General features: G+C 41.1%; 2 protein-coding genes across 7 annotated transcripts in view; one reads left to right on the forward strand and one right to left on the reverse strand.

Annotated features, from left to right (window-relative positions):
* TTLL5 (tubulin tyrosine ligase like 5) overlaps positions 1–10,768 on the forward strand; it is a 145,994-nt gene extending 135,226 nt beyond the window's left edge. For 4 of the 6 annotated variants that reach the window (XM_087951929.1, XM_087951926.1, XM_087951922.1 and 1 more), the window contains exon 33: positions 10,598–10,768. In XM_087951929.1, coding sequence (XP_087808055.1) covers positions 10,598–10,701 — 104 coding nt within the window. In that variant the 3' untranslated portion in view covers positions 10,702–10,768. The remainder of the gene's footprint in view (positions 1–10,597) is intronic. The other 2 variants (XM_026664389.2, XM_087951910.1) reach the window with 1 other exon arrangement.
* On the reverse strand, positions 1,148–27,203 carry TGFB3 (transforming growth factor beta 3). The gene is made up of 7 exons (XM_026664394.2): positions 25,202–27,203; positions 18,363–18,526; positions 13,822–13,951; positions 12,193–12,300; positions 11,164–11,335; positions 6,509–6,662; positions 1,148–3,372 (listed from the first exon to the last, which is right to left on the reverse strand). The coding sequence occupies exons 1-7, from the start codon at positions 25,545–25,547 to the stop codon at positions 3,214–3,216; spliced, it is 1,233 nt and encodes a 410-aa protein (XP_026520179.1). The 5' UTR covers positions 25,548–27,203; the 3' UTR covers positions 1,148–3,213.
* Between the last annotated feature and the right edge of the window lie 246 nt (positions 27,204–27,449).

Below are 27,449 nucleotides of genomic sequence, written 5' to 3' on the forward strand. Positions count from 1 at the left end.
CTTGTTAGATGCCACCCAGGAAAAATCCTTAAATTCCCCAGATATGCCCTAAAGTAGCTGTGACTCTGTGATCCTTGTCATCTGATCCAGAATTGAAATTTCATGATTTTAAGGCAATTCTATGAATATGTACTACATTTCATGCCAAACTTCATCTCGGTGTTTCAGATTGTTTTTAGTTTTGTCCTACTCCTGTCCATACACAGGAATAATGGAAGTTGAACATCAGAACAGTTTCAAATATTTACCTGCTCAGAATTGTCAGCATAAAACTAAGTCTTTGTCTCATCTATAAAATGCATTCTAGAATGTAAGGTAGAATCTCTTCACATCTCAGTAATTATATCATTCTATTGCATTATCTTAGAAGGCATTAAATAAGATGCCACAGGAGGAAAATAAAGTGCATCTTTTGTAGGGTGTGGCAATCTTTGCAGACTTCCAGCAATTTTCTTTAGCTTGTCCTCTTTACTGTGATCAAAATTGTTAATATATGTTTTAGAGGTATTTTGTACTGGAGATGTTATGTGTTGCAGAAAGGGAAAGGTATGATAGGGAAAGGTATGAATGAGATGTTTTGTTCTTTATTGTAAAGGCAGTTCTATAATTAAGTCTAAAACTTTTGTTGAAGACTGCAGGGTTGTTATTCAAATGTGCTGTTACATAAGAGGCTAACAGTTAAGCAAGGAAATGAAATTAATCCTAGGTAGAAATGGCATTTGGAAATCAAAATCTAGCTCAGTTTTCAAAAGAATAATATCTCTTGCTGAAATTGCATCCACCTGTATTTATTTGTAAGGAGCATCAAAAGCAATTGTAGAGCAGAAAACGCAGATTCCAGATGATTAAATTTATATGTTGTGATTTATTTATAAATATTTCACTTCAAAATTATATAGATTATTGCAGAAATCAAGAGATGTCTCTTGTCCACAAGTTAAAACACAGTAAAGTATGTCCTTGGGACAGTTACTTGCCTCACTTTTAACTTGTTATTTATCAAGGAGATCTTAAGAGAAAAAATAGAAGGCTAAAAGCTAAAGCAATGAGTGGGAAGTATCCTCTTATCTGAATTTGAGTTTTCCTGCCACAGGCTCTTAGCCAAAGAGTTGATATGATAGATTGATACCACCGCAGCTGCTGTATCTGGAATTTTTCATGTTTCATAAAAATGTTTATTAGCAATTAGAACAGCATGATAGAAAATGAACAATAATAAGGTTGTGCTAGAGAGAGGCCTAGCTAGGGTTTAATAGAAACAAAGAAGAGCACTATGCAATTCAATATCACATTTGAACTGGCAAACTCCAATAGCCCACTTGTCTTGATTGCAGCAAAAAAAAAAAAAAAAGTGCTGAAAGAGTGGTTTTCTGTTTCCCTGCATAAGGGCCTCAATGTAGTTTGGAAGCCAAATGTGTTCTTCCTCACCTTAAGGAATATCTGTTATGCTTTCATTGATTGATTATGTGTTATCTAATTGGTGTGACTCTTAGCATTCCACAAAGATTTTCTCTGTAACACAGTTGTCTCTAACCTGGTCCTTCAGATCTTCCAACACCATTCTTTCAGTAGCAATCTAAACGAAACACCTTTCAAAGTAAAGATGCAGAGTTCCAATGTAATTAGAACCCAAAAATGGGGGGAGGGAGAGGAAGCAGGGGACGAAACATCTTTGTCATTGTCCTGATCTGCATGAGATGACTACTTCCATGCTACAGGAGAGTTAGAACATGCCCACGGTGATGGGCAAAGAGAATAAGTGCCTTACCACCCTATACCTGTTTCCTCATTCAGCTTGTCTACTATCCTTGTAGTTAATTATTTAAAAATTATCCCCCCAATGTCTAAATATGTGAAACTGACATGTAGGCAATAGGGAGAATGTGTCAGCAGTCAGGTTGACAAAAGTAGTGCTTTTTGGATATGCCTGAATCCATTGTTGAAGCAACTTAAACAACTGTTGCTTTAAAAGTGTGGGCTCTTTTCAGTTGTTAGGGCCTTAGGAGACCAGAGAGCTACCCTTTTCACTGTGATACTTATGTTAACATCTATTCATAACAATTGAATTCACGCCTTCATCCCGCTACATACATGTCTCTCAAGGTTATCTACATGGCTTTTCTGGAAAAACTAATAATAAAGTTGGCACATCCGCAAGTTTGAGAACATAAATGGCAAATAACAATGGAATGATTTTTCCATTTTTTAAAAAGTGGGGCTAGTTCCAAATAATATAAGTACTTTAAATTCGGTCATGGATTTAACACATCTTTAAAAAGAAATTAGGAAAATTAAAACATTACCACCACCAAATGAAGAGTGAAACAACAACTGAACCAAATTGGTCCCATTGGCTTGTGCAAATCTCCTTTCAGCATTGTCATTTCCTTCAGGACTCTCAGTCACTGAAAATGTGATTTCTTGCTGCAGTAAGTGCTCTAGTCTAACCTTTGTGGGTTCTTCCACAGCTGTAGAAGTATCTCTTCCTTTCCATACGGAAACAACTTTCTTGAACATAAAATTCTAATATCCAAAAGAAAAATATTTATTTTTTTTACAATATTGAGATTAACACTTTGTATAAAATTTTGGCAGGTGTGGCCTAGGCTAAGTCCTTGTACAAGATGGGCAGATTTTTTAAAGATCTCAACCACCACAACAGCCTCAAGATTCTTGGAAGATTACCAAGGAACAGGGTTGGGATATAGGGACAAAGCCAACCTCTGTGACAGAAGCCCTCCAGCAAGTGTTCCAGGAGGAGAAAGAAAACAGAGAAGAGTTTCTGAGAAAGTTTCATATTTGGACCACGAATTTCCTGTACTCACTGTCTGCAGAATAATGACTTCCATTATGGTATGGGTGATAATAAAATATGTCCAGTTAAAAGGAAACCAGCCATCCTCCTCTTGTGAACAAAGTTGAGCTCGATGAAACAATTATTGATGGGCAAAAAAGTCTAGTTTTCCTATATGCTCCGGCTCTGCTCATGATTTCCTTCTTGGGAAAATCGCTTATTTGGTGGCCTTTATCTGTTAAAAATCTAGCTTGTATTGTGTCCATTTCCTCAAATATCCATACATGGAGAAAAAACAATCTTCATAAGGAACAAGGTGATAAAGTCAGGAAGGGAGAAATGGATTCAGGATTGAGTTTTACTCTGAGATCAAAGATAGTGGTTGCAGTTTCTGAGCTGGGAATTGCATTGGGTCCTTTTCAGCTGCATTTGCAAGATTTCACAACCATGTTAGACAGCTGTTCCACTTTTGGGGTCCTTCCAACGTAATACAAGATAGTCAGGGGATCCAGATCCTGGGGAACACAACAGGGGGAAGCAGATGCTTCGGGATTCAGAGTATTGTATAAACCAAGGACCTGGAAAAACAACCAAGAAATATATGAGGATCTTAGCTAGCACTTGCCAGTTGCTAGAATTAATGTTAGGCAGGAAGCATATTTCAAAAATTCAGTATTTACAGCTTCTACCTCAGCTCAACCACTGGACAATTTACTGATCAAATGATTTTTCATCTAGAGCAACTAAGTAAGTCGTGTAGCACCCAAACCTTTGTCTTAGCAAATGTAGTTCTTTAGCATATTCTTCTCTTTAAAAATAAATAAGTAAACTGGGTGTAACCGTCTTACAGTCTTGCTAAGAGTTTCAAGAAAAACAGCTGAAAAAAATCAACTTACTTTGGCCAGCTTTTTGAAATCATACTGGACTTAATCCAGTCCTTCTCAAGTATCAACATTCACCTCCCAACTGTTTCAGTTCTCTACAAATCCAAGATACTTGCTTTGCTCCATTCTACATATTGCTATAGAGAAGATCAGAAGACAACTGAGGAAAACTAGTATTTGTCTATTTTTTAAGCTCAAGATGTGTAATATGTCCAGATACGGCAAGTCTACTCCTATTGGCCTTCTTCATGGCCCATTTTAAATTATACTATCAATTCCTCCTCTCAAACAAAATATTTTATCCAGAAAATAATTAATGAAGATACAGTTTGTAAGTTCCAAATTTTCTAGGTTGAGACCAACTGCTTACTACTAGAACTGCCATGTAGAGGAAGCATGGCTCCTTACTAGACCCCACTTAGCAAGAGACACTGAGTTGACATTGAGTTTTCACAACATAACTAAACCATAATATGTTTGATTCTTAGTGTGTTTTTATGAATCCAGCCACAGGATTGTATGTTTTATGATTTATCATTTTCTGTGAACATTGTCATTGTCAATGAAGTTAAAAACTGATTTAGTATAATTTCTAAACTGAGTCATGAATGCAGATTTTAAAATATGCACAACCAAATGGTAAACAGATAGCACTGTTTAAAATCCTGCACTGCTAAGGAATATTCAATCAGTTCCTCTACATTCACAATAATTGCAGAATAGGCAACACTCTGAACAATTGCTACAGTGCTTCATTGGGTGTTTCCCATCCATGTTGATAGTTGTCTTCCGTCATGGAAATTGTCTACAGCTAAAGTTAATCGCTATTACTGTACTTTGCCATGTAAATACTTACAACAGGCATTACCAACCTCAATGGTTTAATTATTGACCTCCATAACTATTGCCAGAGGGGGGGATCTTTTTCAGTGAACCCTTATTACATTTATTTTATAGAACAGAATATTTTATTGGCCTAAGGCCCAGAAAATGGGTAGAAAGCAAACAAGGTGTAGAACTCAGGGCTAGATTTGATTTTTGCTCATCAGAAATTCTGGAGCAGAATGCTTCTTAATAGTAAGTCACTTCACACCGCACTAAAATCTGACTTAAAGAGGGGGAAAAAAGAGAAATACTGTGCCTAAGGAGATATAGTCAATCCCCAGGAGCAAAATAATGAATGTAATTGTATACCAGTCATCACCAGATATGGTTTAAACAAAATGTACCCGGTGATATAGCTGCAAACTATCTCTCCGTGATTTCCTTTTCCGCTGGAGCATGAGTATTTTCAGTTGGAAAAAAGTAAAGAGGGAATGATGAGTGAGCTTATTTAGGAATTCCTTCTCTAGGTTCTTCCAATGCAATTGTCATCACATTAGGCCCCCACACACACCAGAGCTGTCAAACAACTAACCATGGACTGGGGAGAGGGAGGGGGATCATCAGGTGTACCTGCAACTAAATGTCAGCGGGCAATGAATGCCTCCTGAATAAGGCTGATCTGAGAGGGAATGCTATTTTTACTCCATTCCTTTGTGTAGAACTAATTAAAAACACATAAAACATTTCAGGTTTTGATATGCTGTTTCCTTTGACCCAAACTTCATTCTACATCTTAATTCCATTTTGAATAATGTCTCTCTTTACACAGTCTTGGAAAAGCCATGACAAGGATTTCACACACCTTTTTTTTTTTTTTTTTTAAAGTAAAAACCAGACACCAAGTGGCACTGGAGGGAGGGAGGCCGCAGCATTTGGAGAGAGGAAATGTTATGCTCTCTATGCCATTTTCCAAATCTAAAATATTCCCCTGTCGAAGCAAACTGTTTTATTTCCCGTGAAGAAAAGTCAGACATAGCAGAATGACTGCCTCTTTCAGCAACCAGGGATTTTGAAGTGTGTCTTTACACATACTTGCCTGTGTTTAGCAGCATTCATAGTTAAAAGTGGGAAATCATTCTGTGAGCAAAAGAAACTTTCCAGTGTGTTTATTTGGGGAGTCAAGTGGAGACATGCGCAAAAGAAACTTTCCAGTGTGTTTATTTGGGGAGTCAAGTGGAGACATGCGCAGAATTTTGAGACCATGTTGTGGATTGTTTTGCAAAATGATTGCCATGGGAAAGAGGCTTGTTTACTCACAAAACAGTCATGGTAGATGTAGTCAGCCCCCAAACACCAATTCACCCAAAGATGAAGACGAAAAAGTATGGCAGAGGGGAAGTGCCTCAGGTTGTCTTTGCTTTTTTTCCTGGGCACTTAAGCAGACTACCAAGGAAGGCGCTTTCTTCCCCATTTTTTATTTTCTGTGAATGATGATAGCAGTCTTCTTCAAACCGGTACTTTTCTGATGTTAGACTTTAATTCTCATCATTCTTCAACCAGCATAGCCATGGCTGATGGACCAGGGATTGTACTCCACACAAGCTGAGGGTGTGAAGGCTGGGGAAAACTGATCTGTAGATCTTATGTAGTATTCAGAACTGCTCTTGTAAATAAAAATTATGCTAGACACCAATGTTTTCCTTTTCACGATGCCACCAGCTTCTTATTTAACTTTTAAACACTCAACTTTTAACTTTTAAAAACTTTTTAAAAGGAGGTGAGGTTTCTATGTGCTCCAAGAACGTTGTCTACAAATTATGTCTTTTTGCCCATATTTAACTCAAGCTCCGCTAAGTTTAATAAGAATCTAGGAAACTGGGTGCAAGACTGCACCCTCAATAAATGACAAAAACTCATAAAACATAACTATCCATGAGATGGAATGCAGAGATAAAGAAGATGCTCTAACTTGCAAGTTCTTTGCTCAGATTAAAACATTGATTACCGTGCTGTGTGTGGTATCCGCACTACGAAGGTAAGGGCATGGCCCAGAGCAAAAGTTAGCAAAGTACCCCTTTGGCTCATGCACCCATTTCCAGCCCAGATCTTGACGAAAATCAATGTAGAGACGACGTACACAGCAGTTCTCTTCCAGATTCCTAGAACAAAAGGGAGCTGATATGAAATACACTCAAATCAATTATTCAAATTCAATAATGTATCAATTCAAGAGCAGCATTTGCCCAGAAAGAACATGTATGTAATTTGGAGGTCCTAATGGATTTTCAGCTCCTGCTTAAAGACCAGGCAGCAGGTGTGGCCAGGAGAGCCTATCTTTGTACAGTAGGTGCCTACATTTCTTTAAAGCAAAAGACTAAAAACATCAAAACAAAAAATGCAAATACTGTACAAAGATAGGCTCTCCTGGCCACATCTGCTGCCTGGTCTTTAAGCAGGAGCTGAAAATCCATTAGGACCTCCAAATTACATACATGTTCTTTCTGGGCATTTATACAACTCTGACTGACTGACTCACTCACTCACTCACTCACAACAGAGAGCTTGGCAACCACCATCTTGGAACTTACATGTATGCACAAGAAGATAATCCAGGAAAAAACAGTGTCAGTTAAATCTTGAAGTTTTTTTTTTTTTTTTAAATTGAGCAAAATTACAAGAAGAAAATAGTAGCAAATCTACTAGGCCCTCTTCCTCTCCATTTTTTAATGATGAAACTTCAAGCAGATGAAGAAGAGGATGAAAATCAGCCTGAAATGAGAAGGCTGTTTCTTTTAATGGGTGGCGGGGAGACCCAGGAAGCAGCTATAAATATTTCAAAGCAGCCATAGCGATGATTAGTTTGGCTTTGTGGAGAAAACAAATCTTGGGGCTGCCCTATATAAGTAACAGAAGATTGAGGGACATATTACTCTTCTTAGCTGAACGGCAGGTTTTCCAAGCTAGAATTGTTGCCAATCCACTATGATAGCCTTATAGTTGGTGCTATGATGAGTAAATAAATACACAATCCCAGAATGCTGCTCAGCAGAATAAGGGAATTAAGAACAATGGACAAAAAAAGTTTCTCAGCTCCACTTGCATGTTATCCCTCTTCATGTTACATTCTAAAAGACACAGTTTAGGAAGAAGTAGAGGATAAAAAGAGTTTAGTCTACAGATAATCCTTTAATCCAGTGGTTCCCAAAGTGGGCGGTACCGCCCCCTGGGCGGCGGTGGGATGCCTTAGGGGGGCGCTGAGAGGCAAGGGGGCCGGCAGGGGGCGCTGGAGGTGAGCGGCAGGGCACAATTCAGGGGTGAGAAAAAATCCCGCTCCCGCTCTGTTCGAGGCGAGACCCCGCAGGATCAACCCATTGACTTGCACACTGGTGCAAGGAGCTCAATGGGGTGATCCTGGGGGCCTCGCCCTGAACGCAGCGTTGGGAAAGGAGAGCAAAGCCAGAGTGTCTTTACTCTCCTTTTCAAACATCCCCCGCCGCCGCCGTGTTCAGGGCGGCGGGGCCTCGCCCCAAAGGGAAAGGAGAGCAAAGCCAGAGTGAGCAAAAAGCCAGAGTGGCTTCGCTCTCCTTTTCAAACATCCCCCGCACGCTGCCCTGTTCAGGGCGGTGAGGCCTCACCCCGAATGCAGCGTTGGGAAAAGAGAGAAAAGCCAGAGTTCAGGGCAGTGGGGCCTCGCCCTGAATGCAGCGTTGGGAAAGGAGAGCAATCTAGTCCAATGACCTGCTCTAGCAGGGTTGGAAGGGAGTATGTGTATATGTGTGTGCATGGCTGTCAAAACTCCAAAAACAGGTCAAGTAGTTCTGGGAAGGCCAGTCATAAATTAGAACACTTGCTAAGCAACCGACCATTAAGTGAGGACCACTTGTATTTGGTTTGCCAGTCACCAAACCAGGCCTACCCAGTCACGTGACCAGCAAGCCACACCAACAGTCACATGACCAGCAAGCCACGCCCACTCAGTTATGTGACCAGCAAGCCACACCCTCAAATTAGGCCACGCCCACAGAAATTTGAATCCTGCCCCTGGGTGGGGGGCATTAAGGATGACTTTGTAGCACCAAGGGGGCGGTGAATTGAAAAAGTTTGGGAACCCCTGCTTTAATCCATGCAGCTCATCTGTTTCCCTGGCTTAATACTTTGGACACCTGCTCTAACAACAATCCTGAGACTTCAATGAAGCCGTCCTGCATCTATCAAGCTAAATGCAGCTCACCAATTATGTGAAAGAACTCACACAAAAAAGTTCAACTTATTCTGAGTCTTACTGAACCTGTTTGGTTCCTGGTATCACTGGGAATGCATAATTTAAAAGGAATATTTTTCTCCTTTCTGTCAATGTCTCCATGATTTCTGGTTTCTTGCATCTAATATGTTAGTATGATTGCAATCCAGAGGGTGAGTATCAGGTATGGGCTACAAAGAAATATGCTACTCCAAGTGCTAGTGGCACCTGCCTTGTATAGCAAGATGGAGTAGCTTGGAGTTTTTGCTTCCTCTGGTTTTGGAAGGATGTCACCTTCAACTCTCGATGGGCTAGCACTCCCCCAGATAGAGCAGATATGCAATTTGGGATGGCCTCCTGGATTTGCAACTCCTGCTTGAGGAAGGTGACAGCCATGGGTGGGTTTGGGGAGCTTTTGTATAAATCAATTTTGGTCCCATTCAGGGGTGGGATTCTACCAGTTCACACCTATTTGCTAGAACCGGTTGTTAACATTCTAAGCAGTTCAGAGAATCAGTTGTTAGAAGAAATTACTGGCCTAATCCTGTAAGGAAGGCAGGAAGGAAACATTCTGGTGTTGCTTACAGAAACTGCCTCTCCGTTAACCCTTATTACGTTCTTGGCAAGACTAGACTTCCTGTTTCAGGAACTTCTCTGGAGTGATTTTTCCCTCCTTTGCTGGTACTTTGCTTGTGTGGAGTGACCATTCAAAGTTACAATGGCACTGAAAAAACTGACTTATGACCATTTTTCACACTTACGACTGTTGCAGCATCCCCACAGTCATGAAAGGCCAGGCGAGGAGATGCGTGCCTCGATGTGAGTGATATTGAGTTGGCCACGCCCAGCCAGTAACATGACCACCAAACCATGCCCACCCAGTCACATGACCACCAAGCCACACCCACCAACTAAGCCACACCCACAGAACCAGTTGTTAAAAAAATTGAATCCCACCCCTGGTCCCATTCCTTGACCTTGCACCTTGCTTGTAGTCGCTCATGCCCTGGTCACTTCCGGCTTGATTACTACAAAACAATCTTCATAGGGTTGTCCTTGAAAACTGTCTGAATGTTGCAATTGGTTCAGAATGCAGTGGTGTTTGAAGTCTTAGGCACCGCTCACTTTGCCCATATTTGATCCCAATGTTCTTCAAGCTCTTCTAGCTTCCAGTTTCTTTCAAAATGATTGTCACCTCTAAAGCCCTGTCTGGCATGGGGCCAGGTTATTTGCAAGACGCCACTCTCCCCAAGGATATCTACAGGGATGGGATTCAATTTTTTTAACAACCAATTCTGTGGGCATGGCTTAGTTGGTGGGCATGGCTTGGTGGTCATGGGACTGGGTGGGCATGGCTTGGTGGTCATGTTATTGGCTGGGCGTGGCCAACTCAATATCACTCACATTGAGGCATGCATCTCCTTGCCTGGCCTCTCATGACTGTGGGGATGCTGCAATAGTTGTAAGTGTGAAAAACGATCATTAGTCACTTTTTTCAGTGCCATTGTAACTTTGAATGGTCACTCCACATAAGTACCAGCAAAGGAGGGGAAAAAAACTCCAGAGAAGTTCCTGAGACAGGAAGTCTAGTCCTGCCAAGAATGTAATAAGAGTTAACGGAGAGGCAGTTTCTGTAAGCAACACCAGAATGTTTCCTTCCTGCCTTCCTTACAGGATTAGGCCAGTAATTTCTTCTAACAACTGATTCTCTGAACTGCTTAGAATGTTAACAACCAGTTCTAGCAAATAGGTGCGAACTGGTAGAATCCCACCCCTGGATATCTACCTGCTGCACCAGGCTGGATAAGGTGGGCATTTTCCAGGTCCGTTCACTCAAATGTTGTCATCTAACAGGACCCAGGAAGCATGCCTTCTCAATAGAGGACTCCAGCCGGTGGAATACCCTCTCCCTGAGATCTGGCAGGCCCCACCCGTTTGAACTTCCAGAACATCTTTAAAACATGACTTTTCCTCCAGGCATTGGGATAAGATGAGGCTGGATCCTAATGGTAGGTGTTTTTTTTCTCCAAATATTATTTTTAATTGTTTTGTTTTTCCATAGCGGTGAACCAAACGAACAAACATGCAAAAGAAAGAGAGAATTTGCCTTTCCTTTTTCTAAAGGGATGACTTGGCTCTTCCTACACAAAGTGGAATATTTCTTCTCTCAGCCAGAGAATATATTTCGGATACTAATTTCATATTAAAGTGAGGATTAATCAAGAGCTGGGATTTAGAGCTGGGAAGGAATTATAGTTGTTAGAGACAGTACTTAACCAGTGGGGTTAATCAGTTGCAACTTAACTTTACCTTTCAAAATTATGCAAAGTCATCCCAATGTAGCTTTCAAGAGCATTTTTTGCCAGAGAGATGGTTAATTTCCAGGGGAAGGTATAGGCGGTTCACAAAGCTTATCTTACCGAAAGCAATAATTGGTGTCCAATGCTCGTTTCTTTCTCTGGCTTCTCACAGTTGAACTTCCAAGACGATGTGGAGGCAGCATCATCAGGATCAGGTGCGGGGTTTGCAGATCTTTTTGCTTCTTCAGGCTTCCCAAGTCCCCACGGCCGTGACTCTCTTCACCATCTATCCCTGAGAAGCATGGGGGGAAAGGGAAACATCAAATCTCATAGTTGCTTTAGAACTGCATTAGGAAATCTTGGTATCCATAAATCTATCTTTTGTAAGGATTGTGGCTTTACCAGAATAAATAAACCTGACAGAAAATCCTGAAGGTCATTTGTTTTATAATTTGCAGACTGATGATGGAGATCATTTTAATCTATCTCTTGATATTGCGATCAGTTCCTGAGCAGGACAAAAGAGATAAATTACTTAAGATGGATGACGTCTGATAACTGGAGCTGAACAACAGGAAAAAATGTCTGAGATGCAAAATTCCTGAATACTGTTGCCCACAGTGCAAAACCAAACAGTCAAGCACTTGCTAATACTGAGATTAAAAGATCTCAGGCTGGCTTCCTATGATACCACAAACCAATCCTAATCTCTGTGCCCACACATTGCAGCAGCACAGCAGAGATGAGTTTTTGAAAGGCTGGATGTGCACTGATTTATAAAGTTGCATTTATAACTCAGCAACACAGGTGATGTCTACACCACTTAGCAATTTTATGCCAGTTTAACCATTATAGGTTTCCCAAAGGTTTTGTGAAAACATTGAGAATTCTACTGAGAGATGCCAGTTTTAAGCACACGGCTTAGAGCTCCCTGAAAAGAGGATTGCTGTTAAGGCAATCTGTAAGTGTACAAGTGCCCACACCCATTAGGTATTCCTAATGTAAATAAATAAACGAATATCTGACAATTACTCATAGAAAAGCACATACACTGCTATGTAATGTAATACGATTAGGACATGAATGCAATAACAATACTCAAATTTAGGTGACTTATTCTACTATTCCCTCCAGTTTCATTTCTGTCACCTCTGAATTTGACCTCCAGCACCTCATGCAGATTCTCCAGAATGTCGCCATTGGATTGAAAGGTGTTACATGGGCAATGGACACTGATCTCCAGTCCTAGATTAGATTCTGTAAGAAAATGAAGAATTTAAAAACAATCCTTACTAACCAATATTCCTGAAAGCAAATGATGATTCAGCAATTTCCATTTGTTTTCTTCCACTAATTGAATCTGTTAAAAGTGGAGATCCTGAACTGAGGTTCTGTCAGGATTACAAAAGACTGGAAGGAGAAACTGAACTATATATGTGCAAAGCATACCAGATTCTGTCTAGTAGTAGCTCCATATTGAGTTTTCTGTCCTGTTCTGGATTGTTAATCTGAAATTATCTCAGTCTTCAACAAAAATAAGTTATATATAATGTACTATGAGGATATTTGGGAGCAGGATGAACTGACCTATCAACTTTTGACAGGAATCTTAATGAGTTTTGCCATAATAGTTTGAACCTTAACATAGTTCTGAGTTCCTCAAGGAAATTAGTAAGTCCTCATTATTTTATTTTAGGGCTGTTGGTTAAAAAAGAGAATTTGTTTGAATGATGTGGATAAAAAGTCTAGAGATCAGTGACACCCAGTTTCAAGATTTCCAAACCTTAATTGTTTGGATGGAGCAATACCACAGAAATCTGTAAATCTTTCTTCCAAATAAATAGAAAGAGGCCTGGCTGTTGTATTTTTATACAATACCTTTTCCCAACTACATTTGATAAATGAAACAACTAAGTAATTTTCCTGTTGGAGGTCTAAACCGAAAATCCAGCAAGAAAAGACCTTCTGTACTACAATTATAATTTATATGGGAAAGGAATATTCCAAGTTTACATATAATATTTGGACATTGCTTTGCATTTAACTGTCATGGAATCTGAACATTCTTGGCAGAATTATTGGAGATGGGAAACATGAGAGTAACAAGCATATCCCTCATAGGCAGAGACTGATGTCTGTGGCCAAAAGCATCGTCTGAGGTTCAAGCCTGAATTTTACCACCTGGCCAGTTTTTCAAGCTAGCTGCAGCTGCTGAATCTCACAGCCTGTGTTTTGTTCTATTATTCTCTGCTGAGTGCTAATCTCTGTAGCAACTGCTATGCTGCATTAAGCTATAAGGTTCCAGGGTAGGGCTCCGTCAATTTGTAGCTCTCAACATTACCACCACCACCACAGGTTAGGAGAAAGTATCTCCTGAATTTGGTCATACCAACAATCCAGGCACATGATCAGTATTCTGCTAAAATCATTTGCCTATATCTCAATTATGCTGCTGCCCAGATGCTAATGTTCCTGTGAACCTCAGCAACCAAGAAACTAATTTGTAAATCATGCTATGATGTGCCTCTCATTGCTAATTATATGAGGGGAAAAAATCATATAAAAACAGTACTAGAATCAATTCACACCAGACTTCTTCAATCTGTAATTTCCTCGTGTTTTGGACTTAACTCTTATTGACCATGATAGAAACTGTGGTCCAATACCTATGGAGCCTATTAAGTGGGGAAAGGCTGGCTTCCTATATGTCTCTGTCTAAACAGACACATGCAACCTGCTAACAAGAGAGGAAACTAACTTACTTTAGGTGCCACTCACCTCTATGAAAAAGCCATTCACGGACAGTCTCTGTGACATCGAAGGACAGCCATTCAGAAGAGCCCCTTGTCAGTACATTTCGGCCACTTAGGTACCGCTGCTTTGCAATATGCTCATCAGGTTTCAGGATCTACAGAAGCAGATGACACAAGGCATTGTTTTTTTCTCCAGTGGGACCGATCTATCAGGGCAATCTGATCTACCCAATTATGGGATGGAGCATACTGCTTCCATTTCAAAACATAAATTTAACACAGGGCGTTCTTTAGTAGTTCACAAAGGACAGTTCCTGGGTTTCCTTTGGTAAGACCAACTCTTCTGGGTAAGAATGCTTGAGTTACATTTTTCTCTCTCTGGTTTTCTGTAATATGTAAAAACTCTAATGTGATTCATCGGAGCAAATTCTAGCCATGTCTCCCAAAGGAAGAATTGAGTATGACAGGAAAGCATGCACATAAAAACTGACACGGGATGATAAAATACAAGGGGAAGGGGATGAAGTTACAGACTGAAGCTGCGTTGCACAATAATTTGGCCAATGGTTTTGCTAAAAAAAACTACTTGTCAGAACCATATCCTAATTCTCCTGACTGTGAGAGATGCTTATGCCTCCACATGAAGGGCTTAGCTTCTCATATGCTACCATTACTATGAATTTTTGAAACAATACTAGCCTAGATACCAAAACTGTTTTATATCTTCTTGGAAGCAGCTCTGTGTCAGCATTGTTCATGAATTAAAAGGGGGTATAGACAAAAGCTATGGTTCAAAGGATTAATACTTCCCAAAATTATTAGTAGGGCATTTAGCTTTCAAATACACATCTTCCATTCAATAAGGGTGCTGTGAATAAGCAGAATGCTCAGAAATGATATCTGATAACAGCACTCCCATTTAATATTTTCTACTTCTCAATCTGGACTGAATCTGAATATTGGATATAGTGTGAACTTTCACTTCTACTTAGGGGTATGTCAATTTGCTTTTATTTATTTGTTTGTTTCGAAGGCTGCCCATCTCCTAAGAGATGTTTAATCAAAAATCAATCAAAATTGGGCTCCATGATCATCGTGTCCCCAGGCTTGGGAAAACAATCAGACTTTCTGGATGACATTTAAGAGGGAGTCATAAAAGGGAGTCCTATTTGTAAGGGGGGATCTTTGATCAGTAGGCCTTTCTCCCAGGTAAATAGGCATACTTTACAATGAAGACATTGTAAAATGAATAGCTTCTGTATTTTAAGATCGAACATCAGAAACAAGCAATCAAGAAATACACAACAGGCTAGTATTTGATAAAGCAGCCAAGAAGGTTTTTAAAAAGATATTCAAGTGCCATTACATCTCTGTACCTGCAAAGAGCATAATCAGGCAACCCATGTATTGTCTAGTAACACTCTGTGGAAGAGAAAGTTGGACTTTGAAAAAACAGGATAAGAAGAATATTGATGCTATTGGACTGTAGCGGTAGAAAGCACTGAGAATGCCATGGATAACCAAGAAAGCAAGGAAAGAGATAATCAAACAAATGAACTCAAAGTTCTCACTCAAGGATACATGACTAGTCTTAAATTATCCTACTTTGGGCACATTATATAAACATCTAGCTTTCTGGAAAAGGCTGTAATTCTGGGAAAGGTGGAAGCAAAGAGAAGAAGATGACCAGCAATAAAATGGTGGACTCAGTTATAGTGGCAATGAGTGTCTCCTTGGAAGACCCAAAGGAGCAGGATAGGGACAGATCATTCGCTAAGAGTCAACAACAACTTGATGGCATGTAATCGATTCAAATAGGCATAAGGATTGCATTATGCTATACTGAATCAAATGGATTTCCTTGATTTAAATGAAGAGTTTTCTCAGTGCCCTTATGCAAAGTATTTGTTTTTTGTTGCTGGATTATAATCACTAAAAGACCTATGCCAGGGGAGTTATCCAACTAGAAAACAATCAGTGATCAAGAGATAGACAAGGTCATGGCTCGAATGTTCTCCGCTGCACTCTTGTTGCTGCATGCCCTGTCTGTGCCCTGTCCCCAATGTTCCTGAAAAGCAGGTGGCTCTACAGGCTGACACCGAGTCTGTCTTCAGTTTGCAAGGGAAAGATGGAATGGTATTTGATAATGCAATGAAAGATGGCTTCTTTACCCAATAACCACCTGCTTCTTTTATTCCACACCTGCTCTATGTGTTTCTCATTCACAGAGTGATCTGCCTCTGGGCCTCTCCCCATAGAAGATTCACTGCTATCCCCTTGGTTTGGTTTAAAGTTACAACACCAAGAGCAAATCCTCCAGATAAACAATTGTTAGGTACTTTTAAAAATGCTGTTTAATAAATATTTTCAATATTTTATCTAATTGTCCCAAAGGTGTTTTTCAAAAGTCAACTGGACTTTTGGGGGCGTTTCCTTGAAAATGTTTTGTTTCTCATCCTAAGAAGCTTCTTCATCCAATCGTTTTTCTACTTTTTAGGTATTTTAACTGTCAAGTGTTTTAATTTTTTTATCAATTTGCTTTATTTATTTTTATCTCCTTTTATTAACATATAAATATCAGTTGCTGTGTTAAGCAAGGACCAAGAACCAAGGGTCTCACTTGAATGCATCTTCCAACTTTCTGCCAGCTTTCCCATTGAGTGCTTATAGGGAGCCAGCAGAAAATGTCAGAAATTGAGACCACATAACTGTAACTCACTGCAATGGACAGAACTCCAAGGACTCATTATAAATCCTTCTTCTCCAGTGCTGTTGCAAGTTTGAACAGCCACTGGATGAGTGGTCATAATCTGAAGGGAAATGTACATACTATGTACACATATATAAACTAACAATACAATGGAGAACTTAATTTTAAATAATTAGTTTAAAACTGAAGCAATCCTATAACTAATACTTCGATGTGAATTGCAGTGATTCTTTTTTTAAATCTTATATAATATTCTGTAACTCTGACATACTAAATGGTAACTAATACTGATAGAATCATTTTATTTTATCTTTTTTACTACTTTAAACTTTTAAAATAGCAATGTTAATAATTTTGATATATATTATATAAACATTACTACATTGAAAACTACATTGAAATTATATAGGATTATACAAGATCAAGATTTATAATATTACAATAAAAAGTAAAGAAAATTATTTTAGGTTACCAGCACTTAGGTTTACGTCAAACCTTTCTTAAGCTTATAATTATGATTTTTAATTGTTGTTTTTTTTCATTCTAGGGTTCCTAATGTTTATCCCCTCTGCTCCCACATTTTCTGTAATCTTATTCTAAAGTATGAATGCAATATATGTGTATTAAGCCCTTGGAATATCCAAGGAAAGCACATGGTGTCTATTAAAGGAACCACAGTCTTTGCTGTGAATATTAGAATTGGTTAGTTTGCATCGGTTGCTGTTCTTGGTGTGAAGTGGGGGAGGCAAGTTGTGGCAGTCAAGCAGAGTGATAGGGTTAGCTTTGTTTAGAATCTGACTTTGGGGAAGGGAAATTTTCAGAAGGGAAGAAAGTGCTCTCTTTTCCTGATTTACCAGAAACCCCTCCCCCATGTACCTCCCCATCCAATAATATTCTTGCTTTCCAGATGCACAATGAAAACTGCAAGGGGGCATTGCCTGGAAAGGGGAGAACCCATTCACACCAGCCAGTTATCCATCAACATATCACAGGGCTATCTCTGAGATTCCCCCACATAGTACATTGGCATCCACACTAGATAGTTGCATGTGGTGATAATGGAGGATCCTATCAGCAGATGGGGATAGGGGGTGATGGGATTTGAAACGTTTCCATCTTCTCCTGGCAGAAGCAGCCAGCAGCTGTGCTGGCTTGCTGGACAGTGAGGAATCCCTGTGCAATATATTGGCAGCCCTGGCAGCTGGCTGACACATTGTACAGTGAAGAACAGAAAGGAGGGGACATACCCATACCAGCCCCAAATGGCCAATAGTTGGTGGAATGATCCCTTGGCTTTTCATCATTAACTTAGTACGAGCCAAAGTACTAAGCACAGTGCAAACGGCCTGGTTCCCAGGGGAAGGTGGAAAACCCACATTCAAGTTCAGTTCAGCTGGTTTGGGCTATGGACTAGGGTTGAGAAGGCTGAATTATGTGTATGATCTTTCAACATGGTTAGCCAGGCATTCTCAAGATAAATGTAGGAGGATGTGAAGATGTGCCTTTTAGCAACGAAGGACAAAAGAAGTCACTCTCTAGATCTGCACTGCTGGGTAATAGATAACTTACTGATTTATTTGGCATAGGGATCCAAGCACATAACATGCCTTGTCTATAAAATGATGAAATCACTTCATAATGCTAACACAGCCATAGCCTTCCTCATTCTCCCTTCATCACATCCCTGCCTTCCGTAGGGAGGGAAAACTCAAGATACCAGAGAGGAAAGGTTAGTAGTCATGGATCAAGGCATCTGGTGGTGATGGGAGGGATTGAAAAGAAAGCAAAAATGCCCAATAGAAATAGCAGATCGTCCTTTGAAGTACCCTGGAGGCCCTGCTAGGAAGCAGGATTACCTGAAAGAGTTCAATACGCTGCTCAGAACGTCTGGAGCTGAGGTTTGGCAAGCGAAGGACCCGAAACTCTGCCCGGAAGAGGCTGGTGATGTTTGTCTCTGCTGAAGACACATTGAAGCGGAACATGTTGGAAGTTACTTCTTTGGGGCATAGCGGCAGCTCATCTGAAAGAAAATGACAAATGAGCTGGAATGGCATTGAGGAGGGAGATCATAATCCAACCAGAATGGAAAGCATTTCATTTATTCATTTATTAACTTTATATACAGCCCATCTCACAGTTTGACATGACTCTTTATATCTAGAAAAACCAAGACAGAGTTAGCCTATTACTTTACTCCTTGGAAGTACTTTCTACTCAGATGCTGTTCCTTAAACGTATTAAAACATTTAAGAGCAAAAAGAAACCAATATGTTGGTTACCTTCAAATAGGGGGCGTGCATAAGCGCACCATCGTGCCTACCGTCCCTGTCCTATTGTTTCTCTTATTCTTTTATTTTTCTTATATGTACCCATTTCATGTATTCACAACTATGTATACACTTATACTTATTATCTTGTAAACAATTGGCAAATCAAATAAATAAATAAATAAATAAATAGCCATATTTTAATAATTCATCCGTTAAGCTTATTAATAATTTGGTCCCATATATTCAGGATAAGGAACAATCTTAAACTGAATAAAGAACAAGTATTTAAAGTCCCTGTAAAGGATAACCAGCTTAAACTGGCCCATCAAAAGCCAAAAAATTCTTTTAAAAACACATTGTTTTCAAACAGGTTCTCACCTAAACCATCTAGGAAATTAGTAATTTGGTTTTTACAATTAAAATAGCTTCGTTCAATCGCTTAAAGATTTATATGTCAATTTTCTTATTTTTTCATAAATAAATAATTAAACAAGCAAATAAATTTAGAATCAAAAGCCCCTTATTCAGTAGTTTTGCCACCAAATTTTGTTGGCGTAGTATGGAAACCCTTGGACAACAGATGACATATTTGGCATTGCGATTTCCCCACTTTTTCCATGACTACTCAGAATAGATATATTAACACATTTTTTAAAAACCCTACATTGCACATATTTTGATCTCTGTTGCAATTCTTGTATCTTCCTCACCTCAAATATGGCAGGAAACTAAAATTTAGTGATATATCAGAGGAGACTCTGAGCCCTCTAGGTTGTCCCCTCTTGATCTATGTTATCAAAAGCTATTAAAAAGTCCAAGAAAATCAACTCCCAGTAGAAATAATTCATTGAGACCCCTGGGATGGATTGAATGCCAATTCATAGAGTCAAGCTTAGATTGAAATAGGGTTATATTAATCTTTGTCGGTCCCAAGTCCTTCTTTCCATATCCTAGTTGCTTGTGCTTCCTTTTCTCCCTCTGTCTCCTCTCTAGAGGCTTTGGTATTTTTCCACAGAAGTTGACTTCACATTAAGCCCAAAAAGCAGACCTCCAGGAGAGGGTTAGAGGGAGTCTTTAATTCCTCAACTCCTTGCCCACACGCAGATTACTCCCCCAAGCCCCAAAAACGCAGTGCTCTCTCCGCTGCTTTTGACAAGAAACAAAGATGTAGTGCTCTGGGAAGCCTGCCACATGGCGTCATGTGGACAGGAGCCACTGGATTTTTTTTTATTTTTTATTTTGGCCATATATACTCCTGTCCTAGAGATGAAATGTTGAGGAGGCAGGGTGTGCATGTGCAAGGATCTACTTTGCCTGTCATCGTTTGGAACCAGGATGTGGGGCTGTCTGTTTTTCTATCAGAGTGAAAGCTCTCCTCCTCCTGCTATCTTGCTTCCTCTGCAGGGCTAAAGTCCTGGAACAAGACAAATAATTTCAGCTATCTGGTGAACAGTTTGGAGCCAGGACTATTTCCTGTGTGTGCCATTTGGAATTGTCTGTATCAGCACTGAAACCTCAATGGAATAAGACTCGGCCCACTTCCTCGGGTGGCGGGGAGTGGGGGAGGAGAGTGGGTTTGGCTCTATGTTTGTTCTGAATCACCACCTGGCAGAGGGACAGAGCTAGGGAGAAGTTGAATACTGGCCACTTTTGAAGACATGGGACCAAATCCATCATCCAGGCAAGGGAGAGACATGGCACAGATTTCAGCAAGGCAGGCCTCTGCTTTCACCAGGGTTAAATGCACTCTTACTTTCTTCATCATGATGTAACTTCAATGGCATCTCTTGGAATGCAAACTGTTTGGTCCCAGGAGATAAGTCAAAGCACTTCCTCCCAGAGAGCCCATAGTTCAACTTCTCGCTGTTAGCAAGATCCTACCTGGTTGAGTCTGGGGTTAGTGTCAGCCAACCTCTGCCTTCATCTTGGCCTGAAGTTTCTCTCCCTGCCCTCCCTGTACACTGACTCTGTATCCTGAATAAACTCACACAGGTCTTTGACTAAATTTCTTTCCAGGACAGACTTCAAAGCAAATAGCAAATCAAATACTCTACCCTACTATAGAGTAGAGAATTTTTGGGAAGGCTGTGCCATAGTTGGGATTCTAGAAGTATTTTGTAATCACTTTCACAAAATAGTTATTCATAACACAACTGCCAGAATTGATATGGGAAATCACAGATCCCCTGTTAAGTAGAGGATAGATTGTTGGGTTGTTCCTGACATTCCCTTAGCAGGATTTACAGCAGGGGTGTCCAACCTTGGCAACTTTAAGACTTGTGGACTTCAACTCCCAGAATTCCTCAGCCAGCTTTGCTGGCTGAGGAATTCTGGGAGTTGAAGTCCACAAGTCTTAAAGTTGCCAAGGTTGGACACCCCTGATTTACAGGGTATCTCTATCATCCAACTGGGCTGCAGACATTCACTACTTTGATTGTCTAAGAACATCCACAGTTCCCTCTTCCCATCAACAAAACGTAACTCATCCTTGTTCTATGACTAAAGCTAAATGTTGACTGCTTTCCCTTTCTCTGTACCTTAAGATGTGCTTCTGGCAATTGTTGCTATTGGCATGCATCATATATTTTTATGGAACAGTTTAGTCAAATTAAGGTACGGAGACATTTGGATTGTCATCTCATCATTTATTGCAGCTTGGTAGACAGAGGAATCCCAAAGGTCATCCATGGATTACTTTTTTCCAATTACGATATTTGAAAAGTTGTGAAAGGTATATGTTATATCCATTAATTGTTTGCTGTCTCTTATGTAGAGCATTGCAAGTTTCCACCAAATTCCTTTCCAATTTGTAACAAGGAACAGACAGAAACAGAACATACATTTCATGTTCTCAAATAATATTTCAAGCAACTCTTCCTTGAGTTTTCATTTATCTCCTGAATAACTACATTCTTAGGTTGCTGCATGATTTGTTCAGACAGTTTCTATATGGATCAGGAAAAGAATTGAATAAGTAACTTTAAAGTGCCAACTTTATTGAACAAAAACTCCCATGGTCCCATTTAATATAACCATGTTGGCTAAGGATGCAGAAGATATATTTTTTAATCCTTCAAATGGTATTTGTTCAGGAAAATGTGCCTCAAAATAGGACTGCACAGGGAGATGTGAATGGGGCAGAATTTAGAGGTGGTGGCAAGCTTCAAGCAATATCCTCTGTTAAAGAGTTTGTTGACTGATTATTTTCAATAATTGGATCCTCTCCATACCTTCCAATCAGGGCAGCGGGGCCTTCTTTCAGCTAAGGCTGATGTAATCTAAGTCAGCATAGAAACAATAGAAGCAACTTTTGAGTCTGCAGTGGCTTTCACTGCAGAAAAATCAGTAAGTTGGCTGAACTGAGTAAATTATAGAAGCATCTTGTTCTACTGGTTACTTCTTTTTCAGAACAGAATGTGAAACATTGTAATTAAATGATGAGGGGTTTAGTTATATTTGTAATTAAACTCAAATACTGAATAATTCCATAATCCTTTTATGATTTTCCTAACCTGAATTCATATCAGTTAAGCAATGAACCCCTGAAACTTCTCTCACTGAGGAAAAATGAGGCAAACATCATTGTATGCCACAGTCTAGGTGCTGTAATACTTTTTTATTATAAACTCCTCTTTTGTTATTACACTACTACAGTGAAATTTCTGAAACTCAGAAATATTATTTTAAATTTCATTTGGCTTCAGGACATTTATTGTTTTTCATCTTCTGTGGCTCCATATTTCTACTACTTCGTGGCAAGAGAAAGCACAGATGTACAACATCTGTATCTTTGGGTTTTTTTTTACCTTTGTGAAGACCACTCAGAATCCTCCTTTCCTCTGATTTGCTTAATATCTGTTCCATAATGTATCATTTTCACAATGCCACATTATGAAGAAGCTTCTGTGTCACTTCTGTTAATCTATCTATCTATCTATCTATCTATCAATCATGGTATTATTATACCACTCCAAACTTGATTGCAGGAAGTACGATTTCAGCAACAGAGTGGTCAATGTCTGGAACTCACTACCTGATTCTGTTGTCACATGTTCAAACCCCCACTTTTTTACCCTCAAACTAACTTCTATCGACCTCACCCCATTCCTAAGAGGTCTGTAAGGGGCGTGCATAAGAGCACAATCATGCCTACCATCCCTGTCCTATTGTCCCCAATTATTAGTTCCTATTTCATGTATTTAAACATGTTTATTCTTATGTCTATTATATTGTAAGCATTTGACAAAATAAATAAATAATAATAAATAATAATATGTTGACTCTTATTCAAGTCCACATTTTTCAACTTAATGAATTTCTTGGAGGGGAAATAATGTGATGATGTAAATAAACAACTCTGTTGGTGTCTCTCACAAGAAAAGCCATTTTTTAAAGGGTAGCTGCCCACACTACATTGGCTGAGTTTCCGACTTAGAGCCTTGTTGCTGCTGACTATGCTGTCAGATCTGAGATCGCACCCAGTGCAAAGAAAGCCAAGGCTCTGGCATAGAAAGGCACCAGCACCTTTTTAGTTTCCAACAACAACTTGGCCAAAAAACTATTATGACAATCAAGATATACATCACAATAAGGACCTGGGGGATAAGGAGATTTTTTTAAAGGTTTGCAGAACTGGTGAAAAGTTTAAGTAGCTGAATGGCCAAATTTGCCAAATATTTTCTTTATAATTCCAACACTGCTCCTGAGTGCAGGTTCAACAGTCCTACTGATTGCTGATCACTGAATGATTTACTTCATTACATGCAAAGCAGAAACCAAATCTACCATGCCAGTTGTGGCTGAATATACATTATGAATTCTCTGTAGGGGAAACCTTCCCCGGCATCTGCAGTGATTGCTAGTCACATATGGAAAGTATACAGTATCTACTCTGTCCTTCAAAAATAATTCTGGCTTCAAAGCATCAGAACACTTTTTGCTCCCTCAGTCCTGAAGTACATTGCTCCCACCCACTCACGTTCTTTGTTGCTCTCTTCCTACCCCCACCCCGACCTCCTACTTGAGCTTTGTAGATATCCTTGGTTCTTCTTACACTGGCTGGATTTGGGGATGATATTATTCCAAGGCACGGAAAGCTAGCTGAACTTGCTTATTATCAATGCTGAAACTTTTCTACCCACGGGAAAGGGGCTACACAACATAAAAACATGCTGTGTATGATAACTGTTGGGTTCAGAGAGGCTAGCTCCAGGCTTCCAAGAGACTACCGATGTTTGCTCAGTGGCCAGCCCTACTTTTCTTAGTAAAAACACACTTTCAAAAAAGGGTGCAGAGATTGCAGCCTGAATAGTTTAAGCTCTGACCCTCATCACTCCCTCCCTCTTCAGCCCTCCACACTCATCACCAACAGCTTGGAAGATATTCCTGCCATTCTCTTGTTGCTTTTTCTACCCCTCCCTCAAGGATACTTGGCCACGTCTTCTGTCTCACCTCCCACTCAGCTCTGCTATTAATTCAAGAGCCCATGAGGCCACCTAATGGCAGCCAAGGAAAAAGTACTTACGGCCAGAGACTCACAGTCTCTTTCTCTGACTCTTCCATTATTAGAAAACCCATCTGAGCACACTACCAGACCCAAAACCTGCAGTGTGTTTGCTAAAGATAGGTATTAAAAAATCATTGTACAAGTCTGTTTGGCCCATAACTTTCATACATGAGTTAAATTTGTATGCAACTTCTAAAGTCAGATACACTTTATTCTCATATTCAAAGTGTTCTCTCCATATCCAACACACACACTTAAACATTTCTGGTTATGTTGGAAACACATCTACACACGTCTTTTGTATTTGCTGATATACACAGACATGGATATAAACACACACACACACACAAATATTTGCAGAGATCACTTGCGCATCTAATATATGTCCAGGCAATCAGTTTTGATGGTGCGTGCATACAACTGTACCCTCATCCATTTGCATAAATATCAGGGCCTTGGCAGGCACTCACCACTCACTTATACACAATGCCGCAATGAACAGCTATTGCCAACTTCTTGGCCAGACAAGATTCTGCATCCTAAAAAAAAAGGGAGGGACCTATTTATCAGGATAGATCTCTTGAGAGACCTGGCAGAGAAATGCTCTTTATTTTTGCAGCCAGGAATTTACAAGCAACTAAACAACTGCAGAGAACACAGACTACTGTTGCTTTGGATTCAGATCTAAGCTTACACAAGGACTCAGTCATTCTAAGCTAGGCAACAAGAACTCAGCTGTTGTGGGTCTTTTCCACACTCCAATCTTTAACTGCTTGCTGACTTTGCTTTCCTCTTCCCGTTCTCAAGAGGGGATGCTGTGTTTCCCCCCTCTCTTGAATAAACGTTCAGTAGACGTCGCCTCCCACCTCTCCCCACTTTTTAAATTGCTCTCCGGAATCCAGAAGGAACAAAGACTTACTGTGTTCGGGAAAGCCCTGGATCATGTCAAACTTATGGATCTCTTTGGCGTAGTACTCGGACTCCGAGTTGTCCTGAGAGCAGCTGTCCTCCTTCTCCTCTTCCATCTCCTCTAGTAGTTCCCGGGTGCTGTTATACAGAGCCAGGACTTGATAGGGCACGTGGCTTCGCCCCACACTCTCTGGAGGGCTGGTTAGGCGCAACTTGCTCAGGATTTGGCCCCGGATGGCCTCTATCCTCTTCTTCTTGATGTGCTCCAGGTCCAGCGTCGTGCAGGAGGAGAGCGACAGGCTGACCGTGGCCAAGCTCAGGAGCGAGAGAAGCAGCAAAGTCCCGCGCAAGTGCATCTTCAGGCGTGGCGCAAGGTGGGAAAAGGGCGGCGGGGTAACTCCGCAGGAAACCTGCGGGCGACCAAGCAGATCCTGCCGTTTGGCACTTGGCGAGAAAGGGCATGAAGGATCTCCCCGCCGGCCTCGGGAGCGGGTTGGACACCAAGCCTAGGAAGAGCCGACGGCCACCGTCGAGGCAGAGGAGGAAACGGATCGGCGTTCCGTCCCGCCGGGGTTGCTCTCCATGAGGGCGAGGGCGTCCGCGCAGGGGGCAAATCGAGCCGAGTTGCCGGCTTCACCGCCTCGCCCGGCCTCCCAATCCCGCTGCGCCGCTGGGCAGCTTCGGAGGAGGCAGGCGGCGGGGAGACTCCACGGGGAGCGCACGTGTCAGGGACCGAAAGCGCACTTGTGGCTGTCCATTCGTGCTGCTTCGTCGCTCGCCATGCCGGTGGGAACTGCGCCGAGCGGGGCTCCCCTCAAGAGACGCGCCTGAATGGCCTTTGCTGTTCTTCTCAAGAGCTCCTGAGCTTGGCTCGGGCGGGCAAAGCTGCTCGCGGTGCCCCCTGGCCGGCTTTCGGAGCTCTTCCGCCGTCTCCAGGCTGCCCGGTTTCTGGTAGAAGCCGTCTCTTGCCTTCCGCCGAGACCCAGCCGTTCCGCTCTCCTCGGCCCCCTTTCGCCGTCGCCTCCTCTGCCTTTCCTCGCCAGGCGCACTGCCTGCTTCTGTTTCTCTCGCTTGAAATTTTATACCTCCCTCTCATGACGTCTTTGAGACCGGGCCGGGCACAGGGGGAGCAACCGAGGGCTCTCTCTCTCCAAGCCCAGCCTTCGCGTCCAGCGAAATGCTTAGGGGGCGCTTTCGGGCTCTGGGAAGGCGGGGGCGCCTGGGAGCTTCGCCTTCCGAGCTTCGACGAAAGTTATCAGTAGGAGCTGAAAGGTTCGCCTCACGAATTGTATCGGCATGCTCACCGTCTTTCCCTCCCCCCCCCCAGAAGAATGGCGGGCCCGAAAATCCAGGGGTGTGAAATAAAATAGGGAAAGTTTGACGGAAATTTTTCGAGGCGCCACGATGACAGCCGACGTCCTCGAAGCATCCCAGTCTGCGTGCTGGTATTTTGCCACGATCCCGTGATCACCAGTGGTGCCAACAAGTGGAATCTATGTGTTGGCACACCTGTATGATCCTGCACTCGAATCGTTCCCCAGGACTCAACGCTTTTGACGAACTGGACTGATTCGATCCCGCAGCCATACTCAAATATAAAGCTTGGTGAAATGATCTCTTCCAAGTAAACCTGGCAGATCGGTTGAATTGTAACGAAGAGCCTAATTTTTAACGATGGCTTGAACGTATTACGATGTTACAGCGCCGAAAAGTTCGGTCTCACGGTTGCTGTAACAGTGTCATGACAAGACGTTGACCCTGGAGACAGGGAGAAAAAGAAACAATTATGCTGTGTTTTGAAGAACTGGGTGTTCTCTCCCGTTTGTTTTGTTTTGTTTTGTTTTGTTTGTAAAGTATTAGGAATGTGAGGTTGTGAATTTATTTAGCAAGCGGTTTGGAATTACCGTGTGTTATGTTTTTAATTTCCAGAATTTGTAAAATCGTTTGTATTCCACCCCCGCCCCCAATCTGATTCTCTTTAAAATTAATAATAAAAAAGAACTATGCTGTATGTCGTGACCCCGCCCCACTTCATTAATTTTATTTATTACATAAATCGCTGCAGAATAGCAATAAAGGACAGCCGAGGAAGCGAATAATGCCCTCTGGTGGACAGTGCTCTCCTCACTTTTAGGAGAAGCTCCTCTTGGAATGGTTTTCAAGGAAGCTTGTTCCTGAAAGGGAAAACGAGAATAGATTGAATATTTTGGCATTACTATATATCACCCTCCCTTCCCAGTTATTTCCAGCTGCTAAAC

The sequence above is a fragment of the Notechis scutatus genome, chromosome 1, assembly GCF_049901735.1.
Source record: "Notechis scutatus isolate UNSWTSFEM ecotype Mainland chromosome 1, rNotScu1.2, whole genome shotgun sequence".
Lineage (NCBI taxonomy): Eukaryota > Metazoa > Chordata > Lepidosauria > Squamata > Elapidae > Notechis > Notechis scutatus.

Coding starts and splice junctions, on each gene's coding strand:
- TGFB3 (XM_026664394.2), bottom strand. CDS start 25,547: ATGCACTTGCGCGGGACTTTGCTGCTTCTCTCGCTCCTGAGCTTGGCC. Junction 13,952..18,362: donor AGCGTATTGAACTCTTTCAG/GTAATCCTGCTT, acceptor CTGCTTCTGTAG/ATCCTGAAACCTGATGAGCA. Junction 11,336..12,192: donor GCTGGAGGTCAAATTCAGAG/GTGACAGAAATG, acceptor CATGCTTCTCAG/GGATAGATGGTGAAGAGAGT.